Source organism: Rhinopithecus bieti, unplaced genomic scaffold (assembly GCF_001698545.2).
Source record: "Rhinopithecus bieti isolate Rb0 unplaced genomic scaffold, ASM169854v2 scaffold_3878, whole genome shotgun sequence".
Classification (NCBI taxonomy): Eukaryota; Metazoa; Chordata; class Mammalia; order Primates; family Cercopithecidae; genus Rhinopithecus; species Rhinopithecus bieti.
The window spans coordinates 3,427,568-3,450,500 of NW_016805059.1; the positions used below are offsets into that span (position 1 = coordinate 3,427,568).

The 22,933-nt window shown below is 35.2% G+C and overlaps 1 protein-coding gene across 12 annotated transcripts in view; it reads right to left on the reverse strand.

Annotated features, from left to right (window-relative positions):
• Positions 1-22,933, reverse strand: part of RBM46 (RNA binding motif protein 46) — a 48,934-nt gene that overhangs the window by 17,585 nt on the left and 8,416 nt on the right. For 6 of the 12 annotated variants that reach the window (XM_017871065.1, XM_017871074.1, XM_017871075.1 and 3 more), the window contains 3 exons: positions 15,105-15,266; positions 13,726-14,193; positions 12,444-13,226 (listed from right to left, as the gene is read on the reverse strand). In XM_017871065.1, the coding sequence (XP_017726554.1) occupies positions 12,444-13,226; positions 13,726-14,193; positions 15,105-15,255 (1,402 nt within the window). In that variant the 5' untranslated portion in view covers positions 15,256-15,266. The other 6 variants (XM_017871063.1, XM_017871073.1, XM_017871070.1 and 3 more) reach the window with 3 other exon arrangements.

Sequence of the window (22,933 nt, forward strand, 5' to 3'; positions counted from 1 at the left end):
AGGGTCTGGTACATGGGCCTGCAGGTTTCCTAAAGCCAAAATAGTCTCTGGAAAAAAGGTAAGGCAGGACCGAAAGCCCATCTCATTGTATTTTAACTTACAGAAACATAATTTGCCAATAATATTTCACAAGTCCGCTGTCTGTTATCCAATGTTTAATATTAGGCAAAAACCAGTTTTTCATTGGAATCACGTGAATTTACAAAGGATAGCAGTTAAGAGCACAGCCTCTTAAGCTAACTAGGATCTTGGGCAAATTATTTAACATACTGAAGCCTGTTTGTTAAAAAAAATAAGAATTGTCAACATTAAAATCCTATCTACCACAGGCCAGACATGTTGGCTCACGCCTGTAATCCTAGCACTTTGGGAGGCTGAGGCAGATGGATCACTTGAGGTCAGGAATTCGTAACCAGCCTGGCCAACACAGGGAAACTCCATCTCTACTAAAAATACGAAAATTAGCCAGGCATCGTGGTACGTGCCGGTAATCCCAAATTCGGGAGGCTGAAGCAGGAGAATTGCTTGAACCCAGGAGGCGGAGGTTGCAATGAGCCAAGATCGCACCACTGCACTCCAGCCAGGGTGACAGAGTGAGACTCTGTCACACACACACACACACACCCTATCTACCACAAAGAACTGTGAGAATACGTCATGTAAAGGTATTTAGCACAAAATCTCACACATAATAAGTGTTCAAAGAATCTTAACTATTATTTTTCTAATATTTATATTATATATGATTGGAAAGGGGTGTCTTGGATTTGTTTTCTGAATAATTATTCTTCATCATTTACGTGGTACTTAATATATATAAAAGGGAATGTTCTGGGCCCTTTACAATTTTAACTCATTTAATACATGTAATTACCATATGAGATACATACTGTTATCATCATTCCTATTTTACAATGATGGAACTGAAGGACAGAGAAGTAACTTTTCCAAGTAAGTAGTGAAGCTAGAATGTGAACCCAGGAAATCTGGCTCCAAATGCCATAATCTTTTTTCCTATGTTGCCTATATGCTATGCCATAGTACTTAATTTCCTTTTCCCGAAATTCTTTCTCAAGTGCAATGTACCATTTCCTGACCCCCCATACCAGTTTAGGTCAGGTCACCCAGTTGTATGTTCTCATAACACCCTGTACTACTTCAGTGCATTTATCAGAACTCTAACTGAATATTGGTCTCAATAGAATGTAAGGTCTATAAAAGCAGCAACTGTGTTTAATTCACTAGAGTGATCCTTATAACTTTACACAAAAGAGCATTAGGTAAGTATTTGTTGAAGGAACACATTTTAACAAGATTTAACAATCAGCCATCTGCCAGTTAATAAACTAAACACGAGTATAGAAGCCTAAAGGAATGAATAAGCAAAAGGGATATTCTTATAAGAATAAAATTTCCCAAATTCCAAGTGGTATTAGGGAACATAATTCTGAGCTAATATAGTCTAGTAAAGACTCCTTCCTTCTGCCATATATTTCACAGATTTAAAATAAATGTTTAAAAAATTATTTTTGTTATTTTGTACTGAAAGGAATACAGAATTTTTAGTAGCTGAAAGGCTCACATAGTTCTGACTTACATTAAGCCATAATCTACCTCCTTAAAACTCTGCTCTTTTAGACTTAATACCACTTCCTAGAGCTCCAAAGATAAAGACTAATGTCTTTTTTCCATGTGTGAGCACTTCAAACATTTGAAAACTGCAATCACATTTCCTCTGTATTAGTATTTACACACTAAACAGCTCCAAATATTTCAGTTGTTCACTGTCCTATTACATATTAGGGAGTTTCCAAGCTCACCCTAGTTGTCAAGGTTGAATTAAATTGTGATGCCCATAAGCAAACAAAACATTCCAAACAGTCTGAGTAAAATAAAATTATTTAGTCTTGATACTATGTAACTTTCCTATTTTACCTTGAGTTATATTAATTTGAGAATCTCTAGAGTAAAGACTCTTATTCAAATTTTGACAAAATAACACAAGTTCTCACCCTTGGCTGGCTTTCATTCTTTCCCAATTTAATAATGAAATATACAAACAGAGAAATATATAAACAATATAGATGTGTATGTCTTAATCAAAAAAATGAAAATATGTACTCATCACCCAGGTTTAGAAAAAGGAAGTTATCAATACCTCAGAAGTCCCTTTGAATCCTTTCCAATTTCTCCCTCCAAGTAGTAACTTTTAAATGTTAGTAATTCCCTGGCATTTTTATGGTTTTACCTCATAATCGTCTATCCCTAAACAACCTATTGTTTGGTTTTGCCTGGCTTTATTTTCCTAATCATAATTTCCAATTGTCTCAATGTCTTCAATTTAAAATCTGAATCCTTTTGTATTTTACATATTTTTAAGGAGCCACGTCAAATCTTTTGTGGAATAAGGCAGGAATGAAAGTGAATAACCTACCCTTACCAGTAAAAAGGATGAATAAAAGACAGAGGGTGACTAATATAATACTTAGGTAAGTGCACTGCATTAGTATGAAACAATGTCATCTCTGCAGGATAAGAAATTGAGTGGAGGAGAAACTGAACATCTTTCCAACTTTTCCTGAGCTGGGTTTTGTACTGAATTTGTGTAAATTTCTAGAATCAATATATCATATATTTAAAGAGCATTCTAGGATAAACAATTAAATAAGCTAACTATATTCAGATTATTTCATTTCCATTTATTCATGCCTGCTATCTAAATATTTGGGAGTTGATTATAGAAGTTTTTGTCACAGAAAATTCATTATAAAGAATTTCAGAATAAAAAAATAAAATTAAGAATCATTACAGAAAATACTGATTAAATCTAAAGGCAATGAAATAATTTTCCAATGTATTAATTCAAATGAGAGCATGTGACAGCATGAAGCTGCTTTCCAAGGCCTCAGAGGATTGATGAAAACCCTGTCCATCCTTCTCCCAAGCCACATTAGCTAATGTAGCAACTCCCTGCTTGGAGCATAAATCACAATAAAAATAATACATAAATAAGAAAATAAAATGTAAAGACTTTTAAAAATCAATAAAAGTGAGTTTTAAAACACCAGTGTATTAGTGAGAAATAGCAGAGTCACACATACATATAGGTATTTCAATAACTTAAAAATCTTAAGTCTATTTACTAAGTAAAATAGGGAAAATATTAAGCAATAAAGAGAAAATCATTATTATCTCATTTGTAAATCCCTCTCTGAAACTGAGTGAGTGCCTTCACAGTGAAAGCAATCATATTTTGCTTAGTATCGCCTCTTTCCCTTTAATTCTTAAGTGAAAAGAAATAATCTTTCAATGTTCTGGTATTATCACTGTTTCTATACTTGATACACACACCTAAGTTCACACCAAGGAATCCTTTAAGCGATTCTTATTCTCTCAAGGAAACACACGTACACACATACATGCAGACGAAAAGCCTTTAAATTAACCAGCATTTCAATGCTTGAATTATTTACAGCTCTGAATACAACCTTAACCTGTCTTGCAAAGATTGATAATGGCTCACCTGGAACCTTATAAATTCTGTGCCCCAAATTATCCAATACTTTCATAAATTCGTAACTACAGATTTGGCCACCCTTGGACCAAAAATTAACTGGGCAGCAGCAGGGGGAAAAAAAAAGCCATCCACATATATGGCACATACGCTTCAAATTTTGTGAATATTCATTTACCCCATAATCTGGTCAGTAAACAAGCTGACTGGAACTATGTATTGCTGAAACAAAGTTAACAAGAAAAAAATTAGGTAAATGGGCTTCAGTCTTACAAAAATCCACATACAAAACAGGATTAAAGAAAAGTACAAAAAAGAAAAGTAACTAATAAAAACATACTTAGACCACATAATGAATGGAAGGACAATTAAACTGCACAAAAGAAAAAGAAAAGCATAGGTCAACAAAGATCTATCTACTCTACTAAAAGAAGCTGGAGTTTTACATCATGGTTTACATTTTTATTTAAATAAGTGCCAATCCCTTGAATTTGTGTACAGAAATCAAGGTATACTGTTTAAACACGGAAGAACAGTAACAAAGTACACACACCAAATTACCAAGCAATACAACTGTAAGAGACTGATGTTTTCCGATGATTGTGCTCCTATATACTTTTTAATCCAAAGTTATAAACAGAATTATAGTAGAGCTGATAACACTATTAGTGTAGTATAACGATTATATTTACTGAATCAAAGCAATACATAGGCAAACTAAATTTATTTAGTTACCCAAATTATTTTCTTAAAATATGAACTACTGTGTACATAAAATTTCATATGCAATCCATTCTTAGAGCTCAAATGTTACTTGCTAAATATAAGACAAATAAGGACCCACATGTCATTAATACATCATTGACCAAATACTATCACTTTAAGGAGCATGAAAATCCAAGGAGTTATTAATATTCTGGTGATTTAAAGCTTCTAATTATTTGGGGATACTAAGATTTTCAATTTTTGTCCTACTATTTTGAAGTTTCACAGGAAAGTGAACCATTCTTGGAGGTAATGTACTACCAAGTCTTGGAAAGAGGATGAAATGCTCTGAGATTGATGAACTATCAGATACTAACTAGTAAGGGCAGATACTATTTTTGATTTTACCTAAAAGGCCTGGAAGAAACACTGAATTTTAAAGTAGTTTAAAGCACAAATTAAATTTGTCACAGTGAAATCATCATTCTACATTTTCTGTCTCCTTATTCACCAGTCCATTCACTTAATTACACTGCTATAGCATAAAAAAAATGTTGTCTACTAAATACTAAACAAGAAGCAGAGATAAGGGCATGATAGGCTGAAGAACACTAAGTAGAGCGTTTCAGAGAGATTTTTCTGATTCTAAAAAAAAAGGTAAGAAAGAAAGAGCTAAAAATCAATGTAACATTAAAATTTCTTTCAAAGCCACATTAAAAAATCTGTATTTAGGGACATCATGTGGCAAAATTATGAACTGCTACTAACATTTAAGAATGGAACATATACACACAATTTCTAATGTCATCTGATATAAAGGGAAATTTTAAAACCATTTTAAAATATAAATTAAATAAGATCAGACAGATTAATACAGCAGTAGCTGCTATTAAAACTAGTTTATTAGAAGGAGTATTTTAGGACTGTATTAACCAAAGACATTAGGAAGTTATAGGGTAAAGAATCAAGCATGATTATATAGATTTATGAAGTAAATAAAATACAAAGGATCACTTTCAACAGTTAATAAATCTAACTATGGGACAGATACTCCCCTCATGGCATGTTTCGATACACATCATTATTTTCCTAGATCCTCTGTTACAAAAAGAAAACTATTTCCAAACTTTTAAGTAGTTGCCTTGTTTTATAAAAACCTTGCTTTTGGCTGTAGTAATCGGTTAGCAAATTCAGAGAAGAAAATAACCGAAAAACAATTACATGTCATCATGCAAGTAACAGTTGATTGACTGAATCTTTTTTTTTTGTCCAGCTGTTCTGCTGTGAAATAGGCAGGCATAAGCTTTGAATTCTATAAAGGAAGGGATATTAAACTGATGGATTATTTCTTGCAAAAGCAGCTCTTGGTTTTAAACTATTTGAACTCAAATATGTATCTCTGCAGACATAAAATATTTTAAAGTATTACTTTTGGTTCTACATAGGATTTTTGACCATATTTTAAATGAAACCATAATCTTCTTAGAAAAAAGATTCCTTAAAACTTACTAAATAAAATGCTGATATTTTAGATCTGAGGACACTGAAGTCCAATGACGAAACAATTTATTTGCCATTCTAAGGTCACACAGTTTCTCGATGGCTGAGAAAGGATTCTTAATTCTTATACTTTTGTTCTAGTAATCATTATTCTAGTAAGCTGCTTCTCTCACTGTACTAACTCCATAATATTTATGATGCATTAATACAAGTGTAAGATGAGAATTATAATACTAGATGTTCATTCAAATGGTCTTTCAGGAAAAAAAAGTAAATTTCAAGAGCAATACAAATACATTTTCATGAGGACTAAGCCCTCACAGAGGGTCAAAGACACATAGTTGAGTTAATGGAATTTTGGTCTCACCACTTGGTCTTATGAAAACAAATGTGTAAAATGTTGATCCTGATACCTATTTCTCATTTAAGTAGGTGAATTTTAAAAGAAATTTTGCAAATTACCTTTGTTCTTTAAAATACCAGTTTGAATAGTATCATCAAAGTTAGAGCTGTAGTTAAAACTGGAAAAAAATACTCTTCTGAAAAGTATTATTTTTCTTCTAAGTATATAATTTATAACGTCCATACTAATATCAGAAAGTCATTATTTTCTATGTTTTGCTTAAGTGCCTGTCTTAAGTTAAAAAAACGCCCTGTTTCTCTTTATTTCAAAGAAATGGTTTGGAATATTTTATCTGAAATTCTTTTATTTTGCATTTCTGCCCATCAATCTGGAAAGAATAATAGCTCATAAGAAAAAAAGCACCAAATATTTTTCAGATTAAAACTTCTCACAATAGTATACTTTCACAAAAGTATAACTTTCAACAAATTTACAAGTGATAACAGAAATAAAAGATTGATTTGAATAAAAGGATAAGCTAACAGTGACTATCATGTTTAGTATATACTAAATACTATTCAACTACTAGAAAAAAATGCAAGACTCTACTGATGTACACCATTTCAAAGTCAAATATAAGAAGCAATATACAAGTCCATTACAAAATGAATATTGAAAAAAGTACAAAAGATATTGTAAGAATGAATATTCACACACAAAATGGTCCACGCACATCAAGATGGATTCATCTAGGAAAAAAATATTTGCTCAGAGGAAAAGCAGACATATCCAACATAGTTGCACTAAAAAAAAAAAAATGCAAAGTTTTAAGAAACAGGACTAATGACATTTTAATTAACTAATGTTTACATCTTTTCAACTCCTTTAATTCCTCCTAAAATCTCACTGAAATCATCAAAGCAAACAATATACAGAACTACCTGCCATTAAACCACCACCATGCTATTTTTCTAAGAGTAGTTTGCTCACGTCGTGTCCCTCTCTGACCACAAACTCTACAAACTCTATAACTGAGGTAAGGGAAGCGTACCTTTTTCCTCTTCTACTCCCAAAATAACCTATGCAAAGACTTTGTGTATGTGCCTTCATCACTAGACTGTGACTCCTTAAACAACAACAACAAAAAAACAATGTTTTATTTATCTTTAGCTCCAGAACGCTTAGGAAAGAACATTTAGCATGTAAGAGGGCTTTCAAAAAAGCCATGAAAAAAAAAAAAAAAAAAACCTTAATCATTTATGGTCAGAACGACAGTACACAAATCAGATGAAATTAAATCAGTGGCACAAGTTAGTTTGTGACAGGTTCTTCATCCCTGTTTTAAAAAGTTTCAGATAGCCATACAAGTAAGAAAAAAAAACCACTTGTATCAGTATTACACAAACATAGAAGAGATGCCCTGCTTAAAATTATAATATCGAGACCATCCTGGCTAACACGGTGAAACCCCATCTCTACTAAAAAATACAAAAAAAAAAACCTAGCCGGGCGAGGTGGCGGGCGCCTGTAGTCCCAGCTACTCGGGAGGCTGAGGCAGGAGAATGGCGTGAACCCAGGAGGCGGAGCTTGCAGTGAGCTGAGATCTGGCCACTGCACTCCAGCCTGGGTGACAGAGCGAGACTCCGTCTCAAAAAAAAAAAAAAAAAAAAAATTATTTGCTAACAAATTATATAACAAGGTGAATTATCAATACAGGTAAGACTACCTTCCTCTTTCCACTAAGTATTCTCCAGGACTTTCTTCTTCAAAACTCTAACTCTCCAGGACGTTCCTTGATCTCCTTGATTTTGTTTATTCCACTTCTACAATGCAAAGAATCCTCCAAAGAAAAGCAGTGGCAATACTGAAAGACCCAGATTCAAAACAGAGTTGACTCCTAGAAAGAGCAGTACTATTCGCCTTGACAGTTTGCTTTATTAGTAACAGATAATGAGATTGTGAAAATAGAAAAGGCTTATTTAAAAGTAAGTGATACTGAATGACCCAAGATATCTCCATATAGCAAATATTTAATATAGAACTTATCTATCCTAACCTTCAAGTCTATATTTGGTTTAGATCATTCTTGCATTGCTATAAATACTTGAGACTGGGTAATTTATAAAGAAAATAGGTTTAATTGGCTCACAGTACTGTAAGCTTTACAAGCATGGTGCCAGAATCTGCTAGGCTACTGGGAAGGCCTCAGGGAACTTTTACTCATGGCTGAGGGCGAAGCAGAGGCAGGCACATCCCATGGCAAGAGTAGGAGCAAGAAACAGAAAGGAAGAAGTTGCTACACACTTTTAAACAACCAGATGTGGCGAGGAATCATTCACTATTGTGAAGACAGAACCAAGGGAATGGTACTGAACTGTTCATGAAATATCCACCCCCATGATCCAATCACCTCCCACCAGACTGCACCTCCAACACTGGGGATTACATTTCAACATGAGATTTGGCAGGGACAAATGTCCAAACTATATCAGGATTCTACCCATTAAACTCATTTACTATCCTACAGATACAGATCCCTAAAAATAACCCAGTAAATACATAATTTCTTATCCTGCTGGTTAGGTAATGAGTTTTCAGTGAGATAAGAGAGGTCATTCTTTGCCATTATGAAGATGAAGATAGTCTCTAATTTTGAAGTAAGTGAAAAGGATAAGGAAGGTTCTATTTTGGCATTAACCCCAACTTCCAGCTTTTCTTTTATTAAGGGTATTATGCTTAAAATAGAGCATGCTTTAGATAGAACCAAATATTTTAAAAATTGATTTCAAAGACCTGTAAACCAAGAACTTTTGAGATGCTAATAAGATCACTAAATGCTCACCAGAAGTAAACTCCATGACTTCTAGTTCTCATGTAGATGCCTGTTATCCCTAAAAGGACGTACTTTTTTTTTTCATAACAGCAATGATGGCCATTTAAGCAAATGAAGCCTAATTATTTTCTTTTATTTTTCAAACTTGGGAAACAGAAGTGGTAACACCAAAACAGTGTGGATACTAAAAGTACACTCTTAAAGAGATCTGAAATATTAATTTTTAAAAATGACTGTTTATATCACATATAACAGTAAAAGATCATCAAAGTTAAGATTGGATAATTCTCAAAATAGTATCAAACTGAAAGGGTTAAAATAAGGATACTGAGGCAAATTCTTTAAAAAAATTACTATCCCCAAAGAAAATACCTTAAAAACAGTAGTTAAATGCATTCTCTAGAAAATTTGACTTCTCAAATTATTTAAGAAAATAGAGCCAAAAGATTACTTAATAGGTAAGGAACTTCATTTGAGAGACTCTAGGAACTAATAACAACCTCTCAAGACTTCAAAACAATTCAATCCTTGGACTACGTAAGTATTTACCAGGATGTCAAGAATACACCACTACCACCAATTGATCTCAACTCTGAGCTATTCGATGAAACCCTATGACCTTTAACTAAAAGAAGATGTAACTAGAAAGGCATTAACCTTTTAAAACCCAGAGGCTCCAACATTAACAGAAGGGAAGAAGTGATCCAGAAAACTGCTTAGCAACACTCAATCTACTCTTAACCTGCCATGTGGCAACATGGAAACTTCTCGCTGTCTACAGCTCCTGGCCCTACTTTAATGATCTCTGAAGGGTTGATATTTGTTTTCTGATCAAAGTTTCCTAGACCCCAGATCTCTAGCTCTTTTGCTTCCCTGAATTCTTTCTCCTTCTCAGCTGCCTAAATGTATTTTCCTGCCTCTAACTCAACAATCTTCACTTACATAGGTAGTCAAGCACCATAAGGATTTCTGTGTTACTGTCCATAGACAAGACCTCAGGCTTTGTGTACTCCACTGAAATAGGACCTAGGGTTTTGTTTAATCTTTTTTTTATATGTGAATTTTGCTTACATTATATTAGCTGTTCTGATACTGAATACAGATTGAGGAAATACATAAAATACAAATTGTTCAACTTTTTATTAAAATTAGCTTTGATACAAGGTTGATAAAATCTGGAATAGACCACTAAAGCAATCTGCATGTGCCCACTAAGGACTTCATTTATTGATGCTACCTTGATCACTAATTAACTATAATTAAGTTGAAAATATTGTACCTGATTAGGTGTTTTCTTAGGGAACTATAGGTTTGTTTATGTTATCTAGTTAACTATGGTAATAAGGGAGTTAAAAACTCTGTTTCCATATAGAATCTGAATCTTCTTTATAAAATGGGCAAACAATGTCTACATATAAATTTGCCATAAATTAAACTAACATGGCTATGTTGTAAGAATTTTAGAAGTTTAAGTTAAACGTGTAAGGGAATGAGGGGGGCTAGAAATTTTTAAAATCTTTCAGTATTAGCATGGTAGATCAGACACAAGTACCCTTGGAAGAAACTTGATCAGCAACTAATTAACTACGTCCCACTCCAAAATAATATTTTGACCCATTTTTCTCTAAGAAACTTAATTTGAATTATTTGCTATCTACCTAATAATTTTAACTTAAATGGTCTTTATTAAAAGTAAAATTGAACGCTTCTATTTTGTACATCAATAGAAGTAAGAACTAAGAATTTATTAGCTTCAATGATGCTAAATCCCCAAATATCTCCAAACTAATAATTGAGGACACTACTTAAATGTGTCTTCAAGCGGAACCCTACCTTTAGTCCCACAAGTTTTGTTGTTTGTTGGTATCTCCAAAACAGAATCTCCTAAAAATATTCGTAATATACTTCGGGAGGCTAAGGAGGGCGGATCGCCTGAGTTCAGGAGTTCGAGACCAGCCTGGCCAACATGGTGAAACCATGTCTCTACTAAAAATACAAAAATTGGCCGGGTGTGGTGGCAGGCACCTGTAATCCTAGCTACTTGGCAGGCTGAGGCAGGAGAATTGCTTGAATCCAGGAGGCAGAGGTTGTAGTGAGCCGAGATCATGCCACTGCACTCAAGCCTGGGTGACAAAGCAAGACTCAGTCCCCAAAAAAAACAAATCATAAAACTATGGCAGTGGTACCTAAGCAAGCTTAAACAATATATAAAAATTATTCTCCCTTCTGAGAATGTTTTTCTTTTTTGACTGTTTTCTCTTAAACTTGAGAATACGAATTTTAAATACATATAAGCTTCTGTACTGTGGTTCTGCAACCATATAAAAAATAATTTTCAGGCAAGAGTTTCACAATTATAAACAAGAAACAATGAGAACCCTCAAAAGATCTTTCTCTTTTATTTCTGATTCTCAGGAAATCACTACTCTTCCAATAAATATTATTTGGGACACAAAGTAATCATCAACTAAAATCTATAGCTGCATTAAAAAAATAAACAGGTTGTGGGGGCAGGGGAGGCTAAACTAACAGTAAAAAACAGCAAGCAGGAAAACACCATAGTGATATTATGTCTCTTCCTTTACAATGTCAAATATTTAGTTAGCATATCTTTTTATGCTTTTGCAAAACCTTTCATAATTATCCTTCAAACATTTTAAAGAAAATTTACTGTTTGAAAAACATGAAGCTAAAAAAGAGAATGGTCACAAACATCTCTTACTGATGCTTTTTGTCTTTCATGAGTGATAATATAAATTTCCAGATTGGTGAGCATAAAGCTGTGTCTGCACACCACCCATCTGAAACCCCACTGATTTTACTAACTCCCTACCCCTGCCCCTCAAAAAGATCATTACGTAGACTTCACCAAAGATACAGGGACACTCTATTATAAATTGGTTTAATTAACATATCCTGTAACTTATACAAAAAAAAACTCTTTATTTCAACTGAGAATTAGTCATTTAAAAAACAATAAATTAATAAAACAGGATTATGAACACTGTAGTAAGTCAAAATCAAATTTTCCCGCAGGTTAGGTAATGCTTAAAAAACTAAACGTAGGTCATGCGCGGTGGCTCACACCTGTAATCCCAGCACTTTTGGAGGCTGAGGCAGGCAGATCACAAGGTCAGGAGATTGAGACCATCCCGGCTAACACAGTGAAACCCCGTCTCTACTAAAAATACAAAAAATTAGCTGGGCCTGGTGGCACGCGCCTGTAGTCCCAGCTACGCGGGAGGCTGAGGCAGGAGAATCGCTTGAACCTAGGAGGCAGAGGTTGTAGTGAGCCAAGATCGTGCCACTGCACTCCAGCCTAGGTGACAGAACAAGACTCCATCTCTCAAAAAAAAACAAAAAAAAGCTAAATGTAGGAAGATTTTACAGGGCACGAATTTCAAGAAAGTTATGACTTTATAAAATTGAGATAAAATTTATGTTACATACTTACCACTAATGTTGAGTTCAAATTAAATGAATTAAAAAATAATCTACATATTTCCTAATTTCATATTTTACACTGTTTAAAGTATTTTAAAACTTACCCAAATGAAGTAACGTAAACTGGGCTGCCAGTTCCTTTGCATCTTCTAATGTAGTACAGAGTTTGTCTGGCATGAAGTAACTCTGGGATCCATTTGCAATAGCAGGAATAACTATCTTATAGACCAAGAGTACTTTCCCATCTTGACTTGTTGTTGAATATAAATAATATTCTGGTGGTGCCCAATTATTTTTGTTGCAGTAATAATCCAAATGCATTACTGCAGAATTAAAATGACTGGATTTTAAAGAATACATACTAATCGGAGTAAGCTTTGTTCCAGGATAAAAAGGGTAAGTGCATCTTTCAACTTCAGGCGGACTTGGGCTATGCTGACCATTGAGACGAGCAGGAAGAGCTGGCAGCTTGCCTAGAGTTTTTGGGTGGTTCTCTTCTTTGTTAGTAAACACAATCAGATTTTCAGAATTTGGACTAATCTGACCATTAAGATGCTGTCTCCAAGTGTTTTCTTTATTTACTGGTTTAGCTAGTGTTACCTCAATACTTGCTCCATCAATGCATTTTCCATTCATAACAGACATGGCAGCCACTGCATCTTCTCGGTTGAAAAAGTGAACAAAAGCATAATCTCTAAGTTTCTTTACTCGTTCAACTGCACCAGGCTTAAATTTATTGAATTCTGCTTTAATTGTTTCCTCTGTAGTTGAGATCATTAAATTTCTTACATAAAGAACTTTAACTCTCTGCATGGTTTCCTCATCCACTTCTTTCTCTGGGTCAGCCCAATCTACCTGAATGGTGTGGCCCCATAGTTGGAATGTTCCTGTAAAAAAAAAAATAATTTGAAGAGAATTAAAATAAAGAATAAAAGTTAAAGATGTTCATTAAAACTGTTTCCCCAGAGAAGCAGAAACTCAACTACACATCAATAAATTAGGTTAGCATTTGTTTCCTATTCACACAAAAATTTTTACTAAACAACTAAAACTTACTATGTAATTTAAGAGTCAATAGAACAAATACACTTCAAAGATAGACTTTATCAGAAGAATTAAGTGTTGCCCTTTGGATTTTATTAAACAACAATTAATAGCTCAAAGTGTATACAACCAGCAAAATATCATAAATCGGACTCATTTTACAGGAACAATTTCTTGTCTTTTAGAATTATGTGATTTATTTTACTTCATTACTCAAACAATTCTTTACTCCTCTTTAAGTGGCATTATTTATTTCGATAATATTGATCCCTGATGTACTATCATTTCTCCATATTTGTAAAAGGTTAATACTGAAAACAACCTTTAAAAGAATCAGTTTACCTGGAATTAGTTTCCTCCTTGCCATAGCAGCAGCTCTGTGAGATTCATATTCCACAAATGCAAAACCACGATTTTTGGTCTTATCAGTTGCACTTGGATAAACAATGACGTCTACAACTCCTTCTGTAACTTTCCTCATTTCATCTAAAATGTCTTCTTTCTTCTTTTCCTTGGGAATAGCTCCAATAAACAATCTACAATTATCCAAGCTTACACACACACCAATAAACTTCCCTGGTCGAATTTCATAATTATTAAGAATTCTGATGGCTAACTGGGCTTCTTCTTTTGTAGTGTACATCACAAAAGCATAACCTCGATTTTCACCACTAAATTCCATCATAAGTCGAAATTCATATATCTTCCCAGCTCTTTCAAATACAGGAACTAACTCATCTTCATACATATCACGAGGTATTTTTCCTACAAAAACTTCACAGCCTCTAGGTGGAGGTGGACCTTCCCAACCTGAACAACAAAAATGAATAGGAATAGACACATAAATTCGAATCAGATATTTGTACTCACTATTCAATCATATATTCATTCAACAAATTTGCTGTGCTATGTGCCACTCACAATTCTAGGTATTGGTGATACAACAGTGGACAAAATAAAGCCCCTTCCCTTATGAAGCTAATATTCAATACAGAAGGGAGATAACAAGTGAGTGATAAGTGCTATGAAGAAAATCAAGGGAGTGGTCAGGCAAATCTCTGGGTACATGAGATTTAAGCACAGACCTGAATAGAATGAGGGAGTGAGCCATGAGGATTATCTGGGAAAAGGGCATTCGGAAAGAAGAAAAAGCAAGTGCTTTACATGTCAGAGCAACATAGATTATGGAAGCCTGTACAGTTAACATGTACTTGAGAAAGGAAGAAAGTGGTAAGTGCTGCAGCCATTGAGGTAACCAGAAGACAGATTTTTATTTTAAGTGTGATAAACTGAAGGGTTTCGAGCAAAGGAATTGTACTGGCTATTGGTAGAAAAGTCAAACATTCTATTTACCTGTTTTCATTTGGTTTTCTAGTTTAAACACCACTCACCTACTAAGTGCTGTTTCAAATTCCTCCCCAGATGATCTCCTCTTTAACACCTAGAGTAGCACCCTTTTCCCTACTTTCCCAATCCTGACTTCTCAACCTAGCCCAGCTTCTTTCTCAACTGCTTCTTAGATGAAGAGCAGGGCTGAAAAAATTTAAGGGTAAGACATGAATAACATTTATAATCTAACTCTTTCTCCTCAACAGTAAAAACAAATGTCTTAAAGCAGTTACAAGGAGAGAGCTATTTTTTGGAATACTTGTGGGGATACACATCTAATCTACATGACGAGGTTAAAGATTAAATTTAAAAGACTGTTAACAAATCCACACCTGGAGGAGGACCACCAAATTTCCTTTGTCCATTTTCCTGAACCATGTTGTAACCAGTCTTTTCCATCAAAGCAAGTAATGCTGCTTCATTCTGAGTACCAGTTCGAACTTTACTGCATCCATTTGTTCCATCTATATTTTCTTCATTCATGGTTGCAGTTCCTAAAATAAAGTTTAATAACACTGGTTAAGTTTACAACAGAATACCAAGAATCTATATGGCATTTCTTTGGGTTGCAGCAAAACAAAGACAGTTGTGGCTGCCATGTTGGATTAGCCTTCACTGTCCTCTGAGGTTTTGCCCCAAAGCTCTTCCCTACAGTGGAAACTTGGAAACTTCTTTCGATGTCACTGACCAATTATGCAGTACCTTTAGAAGGCCTAAGCTATAAGAAAGGGACACAAACAATGAAAAAGAGAAAGGAACAAATAATGGAAAAACAAAATTATATGGCATATCTTCTGTCACAACTTTACCTGAGAGTCTCCTAAAGAACAGGAAGTCCCCCCCAAGTTGGCTTTTATGAAAATGGAATATTCAGAAATGATAAACTCTCAATGCTAAATTAGGTAGTCTTTAAATCCTTCCTAGTTTTTTTTTTTTTTTTTTTTTTTTGGAGGAGGCTCCCTCTTTCGCCCAGGCCGGAGTGCAGTGGCCGGATCTCAGCTCACTGCAAGCTCCGTCCCCCGGGTTTACGCCACTCTCCTGCCTCAGCCTCTGGAGTAGCTGGGACTACAGGCGCCTGCCACCTCGCCCGGCTAGGATTTTTTTTTGTATTTTTTAGTAGAGACGGGGTTTCACCATGTTAGCCAGGATGATCTCGATCTCCTGACCTCGTGATCCACCCGTCTCGGCCTCCCAAAGTGCTGGGATTACAGGCTTGAGCCACCGTGCCCGGCCTAGTCCTTCCTAGTTTTAAAATATCTGAATTTTTGCTCTAGAGTAGTGATTCTTGGTGACATATCCTTTCCACTCCCACCTTCATGACAGACTCCACTATAGAGACACTAATACTCTCTTCTGAGTGATAATGAATATAGCTACAAAAACATCCTATAATACATACTACAAACATACAGTCTTTTTACAGTGTTTAAAGCTGTTTCCAAGCTATTTTTATATTATATCCAATGTAGTAATCCCGGAAAAAAAAAAAGGCAAGAAAGTAGCTCATGCACTCACAGAGTTTAGTACTTCCCTAAACCTAGTATCTCTAAGCCCAATTTTCTTTCCTAAGACTCTCATTTATCAAATTGCCCAATGAACCTAAGTGTTGAAAATGAGATATTCATAAAGCACCTCAAATTCAACATATGAAAAACTGAGTATAATTTTATCTTCCAAACCTGTTCCTTTCTGTTTTACCTCATTTCAATGATTCATCCATTCAACCAATAAATGGCACCCCAACAAACATTATTTCCTCTCTTCCAGACTCTCACAACCAGAAATCTGGGTATTATCCAGAGTCCTTTGATGCACAGCTCATCAGTCACTAAGACTTGAAGACTTTATCAAATATTTATTTCATTTTTTGGGACAAAAGTCTCACTTTGTCACCCAGGCTAGAGTACAGTGGTGTGAAGGTGGCTCCTGCAGCCTTGGCCTCCTGGTCTCAAGTGATTCTCCCACCTCAGTCCCCCAAGTAGCTGGGACTACAGGCACAACATGCCCAGCTAAATTTGTATTTATTGTTGTTGTGTGTAGAGACTGGGTTTCACCACATTGCCCAGGCTGGTCTCAAACTCCTGAGCTCTACCAATCCACCCACCTAGGCCTCCCAAAGTGCTGGGGTTATAGGTGTGAGCCACTGCAGCCCGCCCTAAATATTTCTTGAAATCGGTCTATTCCTGTTCATCCCTACAGCCTGTTCTCAATTATTTCTTACTTCAATTACCGCTAGGTTCCTAAATGTTATTCCAACTTTTAATTTTGTTGCCCTCAAACAAAATCTCCATAATGCTGTCAAGGTGATATAAAATATGTATCTGCTTAATTTAAACTTCTATTTCAAATAAAAAATAAGGAAGAAAATGACTAAATTATTAATTTTTAAATCAGGGAGATCCTTCTAAAAAATAAGTTTAAAAGCTTCAAAGGTACCTGGGAGTTTGAGGCTGCAGTGAGCCATGACTACACATCACTGCACTCTGGCCTGGGCAACAGGGCAAGATCCTGTTTGAAACAAACAAATCCCTCAAAAAAAAATACATTAATAGTTTTTTTTACTACATAAAAATACTTTAGAAGGCAAAAAAGAAAAGTCCACAAAAACTAAGTCAAAAAAATTACACATAAAAAATGATCTGAAACACGTTATAAAGAGCTAATTTCCTTAAAATAAAAAGATTGGCATGGTGTTATAAAGTGCAGACTTGGGTTAAAGACTGGCTAAAAACTCTGAACCCTGGTTCTTTGTTTACTAAGCTCTGACTTTGGACAGATTATTTAGCCTCTCAATGCCTATGTTTACCTGTCTATAATAAGTAGATAATATTAGTTTCTACCTCAGGGTAGAAGGATTCAGGGGATTCAAAATAAAGGGTTTAAAATAGGTCTTAGAATATAAGCATTATACATGTATTTCCTATTATTATTACCTAATAAAACAGTAAGAAAAACAAACTGCACAGCAGAGCCTGCAAATTCAAAATTTATTCATTTGTTCAACAAATATTTATTAAGCACCAACTATATTCTATGTACTATTTCTTACATCTGGGATACTATTAGTAAACAAAAGGCCAAAGTTTCTCCCTTGCATAGCTTACACTCTAATGGGGAAAAAAATAGCAGACGATAAAAAAAATAAGCAAATAATAAGAGGTAAGAATACTTAGGGAAAAAAGGAACAGGAATAGGGCACATGGGTCCGTGGAAGGTTGACAAGGGAAGAGAACATGCAAATTTAAACAAGAAAGCTAGTGCAGACTTCACCAAAAAGGTAACCTTCCAGCAAAGAATTAAGGAGCCTACCCATTCAGCTATCTGGGAAGAACATCCCATACAAATGGAGAAACCAAGACAAAGCCCTTATATAAAGGTGTACTTGGTATTTACAAGGTATACCTTGTAAGTTAGGTAACTTCTTATAAACTTCAGCTTTTACTATGAGTTAAATGAGGAGCTACTATAGATTCTGAACATACGAGTAACAGGTTCTTTCACTGTAAAAGGATCATCTGGCTGTTACATGGGGAAGTCAGTAGAAGGGCAAAGGTGGAAGCAGTGAAACCACTTAGATGATTACTACTAAAATCCAGGCAAGAGATGATGGTGGCATGGGCCAGAGAGGTTGAGGTGGAAAGGATAAGTGGTCTGACTTGAGATGTATTTTTAAGTACATCCAATAGAATTTTCTGACATACTGTGAGATAAACAGGCAAGTGAAGGATGATACCACAGTTCTGGCCTAAGCAACAAGGAGATGAAGACTGAGTAGAACTGGTTTTAAGGGTAAGATCAGAGTTCAGTTTTAGGTATTTTAAATTTGAATATCAAACAATCACTCAAATGCTTTTATAAGACTCTGGCAATAAATGTTAAGAGATCAAGAAATGAGGCCATAAGAAATGGAATGGACCGTGCTCCTAGAAAGTACAATGCACCATCCGAAAAGGGCAGTGGCTACTAAACTCCAACAAACTAATACAAGAGAATCCAGCTTGCCTCCAGTTATACCAAATTTTCCAATTTTTCAAAATCTCTCAATATTTAAAAACTGAAAATTAATTTAATTGTAAAACAGTAACGAAAGTGCACAGACCAAACAAAACACCTGCAGGCTTCCTATGGTTCAAACTCTGGGCTGCATGAGGGCAAAGACCACTTCGGCCTTGAACACTTTCTCTAGTACTCTAGTACCCACCATAGCCTTGGCACACAGAAGGTACTCAATAATTATCTGCTGGGAAGTCCACCAGAAGGGAAAACTTAAGACTTCATACACTGCTAGCACGTATGCATTACTGAAATTATCCTTTTAGAGGGAAATTTGGTAACAGTTATCAATATCTAAAATGCACATATACTTCATAATTACTAAAAATTTAACCTACAGATATAACTGCAAGAGTATACAAAGATGTAAGAGTAAGAATGTTCACTGAAACACTGTATATAGAAATAACAGTCTAGAAAATATCTAGCTGCTTTTCAGTAGAGGATGCATCAAAAATCAGGATACGACTACACAAGGAATGTTATGCAGCTGTTAAAGAATATCATAGATTTGCGTGTACTGATATGGAAAAATATTCAAGAAGTACGTGAAAAAGAGCAAGTAGGAAAATACATTTACTTTCATATTAACTGTGTATGTGTTCTTGTAAAGATACACATGTACACATTCATAGATGGCTGTGCAGGAATATAAAAATGTTGAAACAGGCCAGGCGCAGTGGCTCACGCCTGTAATCCCAGCACTTTGGGAGGCCAAGACGGGCGGATCACGAGGTCAGGAGATGGAGTACGCATCCTGGCTAACGACCGGTGAAACCTCGTCTCTACTTAAAAAATACAAAAAATTAGCCAAGGAGTGTGGCCAAGGTGCCTGTAGTTCCCCAGCCTACTCCGAGCTGAGGCAGGAGAATGGCATGAACCCGGGAGCGGAGCTTGCAGTGAGCCATGATTGCACCACTGCACTTCCCATCTGGGCGATCAGAGCCAACTCCGTCTCAACAAAAAAAAAAAAAAAAAAAAAAAGCTTGAAACAATTTACAAGGAACTTTTACTGGTAGCCATCATTGGTGAGTAGGAATAAGGAGTCAAGTAACCTTTACTTCTCACTTTTCTGTGATTATCAAGAGCATGTGCTACTTAGTTAAAATTAAAAGGTCCTTTCAGGGGTTTTCCAGTTTCTTAAAAATAAAATCTAAATTCTTTAGAAAGCCATAAGGATCTCTTAATCATCTCTCCCTCCAGCTTCATTTCTTATGATATGCCAACAACAATGCTGACCTATTTGCAAATTCTCAAATATGCCAGGTGCTCATATATGTTCCTTTATATAAATTGTTCCTATAGTCCTTCTGTAATTTCTTGGCCTTTCCTACCCCTAATATTCTCCAGGAAAGCCCTCCCTGACCCTCCCTCTCAACTCTAAATCGAGTATTCCCTTATATATACTTATATCCTTATATCACAGAATCCATTTCAGAGTGCTATGACTGTCAATTTCCTCTACCTCCCTCCTGCTACCAGACATTGAGAAGGGTCTAGCCTTTCATTTCTGAATCCCAAGCACCATGCAGACTTCCTGGCATATGATGAATGTTCATTCAATGAATGAGACAGGGAAGGAGAGACATCATGATTTAACCAAAAATAATGCAACTGTGTGGGAGACGACCTGAATTACAGTTGTTGGTCAGGAGACCTTTGGCAAACACTTTACAACTCTGACCTTTACTTTCCTAATCTATGAAATTCCATTTTATTTCTACATTTAATGATTTGGCATATTAAATACCACATATAATGACAGGCACTTTATATACATTATCTCATTTATTCTTTTAGTAATCCTGTATTTTTCTTTTCCATTTTAAAAATACGCAAACCGAGACCAAGAGAGAGTCATACTGCTATTAAATTGATAAGGTAAACACGGTATTCAAATCAGAAATCTGTTTGCCCAAATGCTGGGCTCCTAACCCCTACTTGTATTACCCTAATTTTAGATATTTAAAATTCACATCTCTGAAAAGCTATGTGATTTACTTGAGGTCATAAAACTTACAAATAGCAACACAAGTACCTGAATCCAGATATTTTTCATAATTTTTTTAGATTATAACATCAAATCAATTATTCATACCTTCTTTGAAAAACTACTGCATGCTTTTAAAACAACCCAAACACTGTATTAACTTAGATGGAAAAGTTCAGCAACAAAACTTTTGGAAAACCCTTAATAAAATAATTTCAGATTTATTAAGAGATATTAAAATCATCTAATTCAACCATCCACCTGAGATGTGTATCCTCTTTATAATATTGCCACAAAGAAGATATTCATCTTATTTTTGATTCTTACAAAGAACTCATCCTCTAGAGCAACTAAACTTTGAATAACTATTTAAGAAAGTTACTTCTTATAATGTATCATAATCTCTTTCCTGGTAATTTTCATATATCAATCCTGATTTTAACCTTCTGGCCAAAGAGAACCTGCTTCTTTCATATAATTGCATTTGAAAGATGATTCAATGCCAAGTACCCGGGACTACAGTCATGCACCACCACACCCAGCTAATTTTTTATAGAGATGGTGTTTCAACATGTTGCCCAGGCTGGTCTCGAACTCTTGGGCTCAAGTGATCCACCACCTTGGCCTTCCAAAGTGCTGGAACTACAGGCGTGAGTCACGGCACCAGACCTCATTGGCAGCTATTTTAACCAGACACTTCCTAAACTGGCATCCCTTAAAACATTGTTCCAGAGGTGATTAACAGGTCTCCAAAATGTGTTCCATGTCTAAACATATCTGAGAAATCACTGCACATCCCTCTTAAAAGGATCATAATGATCATCTGTGTATTTAAGGCCAAGAACAATTTCAGTTAAAAAGAACTTTCCAGCTTTAATTCAAGTGTTTTGGCATGATACCCTAATTGTCCTTGGCCTATCTATTACGTTTCTACAGAACCACAGGAAAATGCTACTTAACTGTTTCTTATATGACATAGTTTATGTTCTCTCATTATCCTGTCTCTTCTTCCTTCAAAAGTGTGGTTGGCCAAAATCGAAAACTCCAGCAGTACAGAGAAACAGCATAATGGTGTTCTACACAGCTGCATGCTATTGTCAGTTGAAATTCAGCATGCTGTCAACAAAAACCTCAAATCTGCCCTGCCCTATATCAAGTAACCAGATTTTAGAATCAACTTAATCTCATCTTATTAGGTTCAACCTGCCAGTTCTTCCTACCTCCCATCTGATCTTTTACTCACTTGTCCCATCAATGAAATGGCTAACTTCTCCCCCTTTTCCAAGATAAAACTTTTTATGTTAGCAAACTTAAGAGCAACCTGTCCAAATATAAATAGAAAACTTCTTAAAACTTCCCTAGTCTGACCAGTAATAGAATTCTGCATTGTCTTAGTCAACATTGTGTCATAATTGTAGTATCATAGAATATCTACCCATCAATACAATCTGGACCCTAAGAGTTCATTTTAAGATACATTTACATTTGAAAAATGGGTATATGTGATATTCTGAAGAAACTCATTTTGCTCTTTTTAAAAAATTTATTCCCCTGAGGGGAATGCACCGTTCCTGGAGGTACTGCAATATCAAGCTGACGAGTGGAGTGGATGGAGCAAGCTCCTATTCCCTCTCCTTGCTCAAAAAATCCATTTAAGATTTGTCCTCAGCACAACATACCAGAATCTCTGGGACACATTTAAAGCAGTATGTTGAGGGAAATTTATAGCACTAAAGGCCCACAAGAGAAAGCAGGAAAGATCAAAATTGACTAGCCAACACTGCAATTAAAAGAGCTAGAGAAGAGCAACCACATTCAAAAGCTAGCAGAAGGCAGGAAATAACTAAGATCAGAGCAGAACTGAAGGAGATAGAGACACAAAAAACCCTTCAAAAATTCAATGAATCCAGGAACTGGTTTTTTGAAAAGATCAACAAAATTGACAGACCGCTAGCAAGACTAATAAAGACAAAAAGAGAGAAGAATCAAATAGATGCAATAAAAAATGATTAAAGGGGATATCACCACCAATCCCACAGAAATACAAACTACCATCAGAGAATACTATAAACACCTCTACGCAAAAAAAAAAAAAAAAAAAAAAAAAAAAAAAAAAAA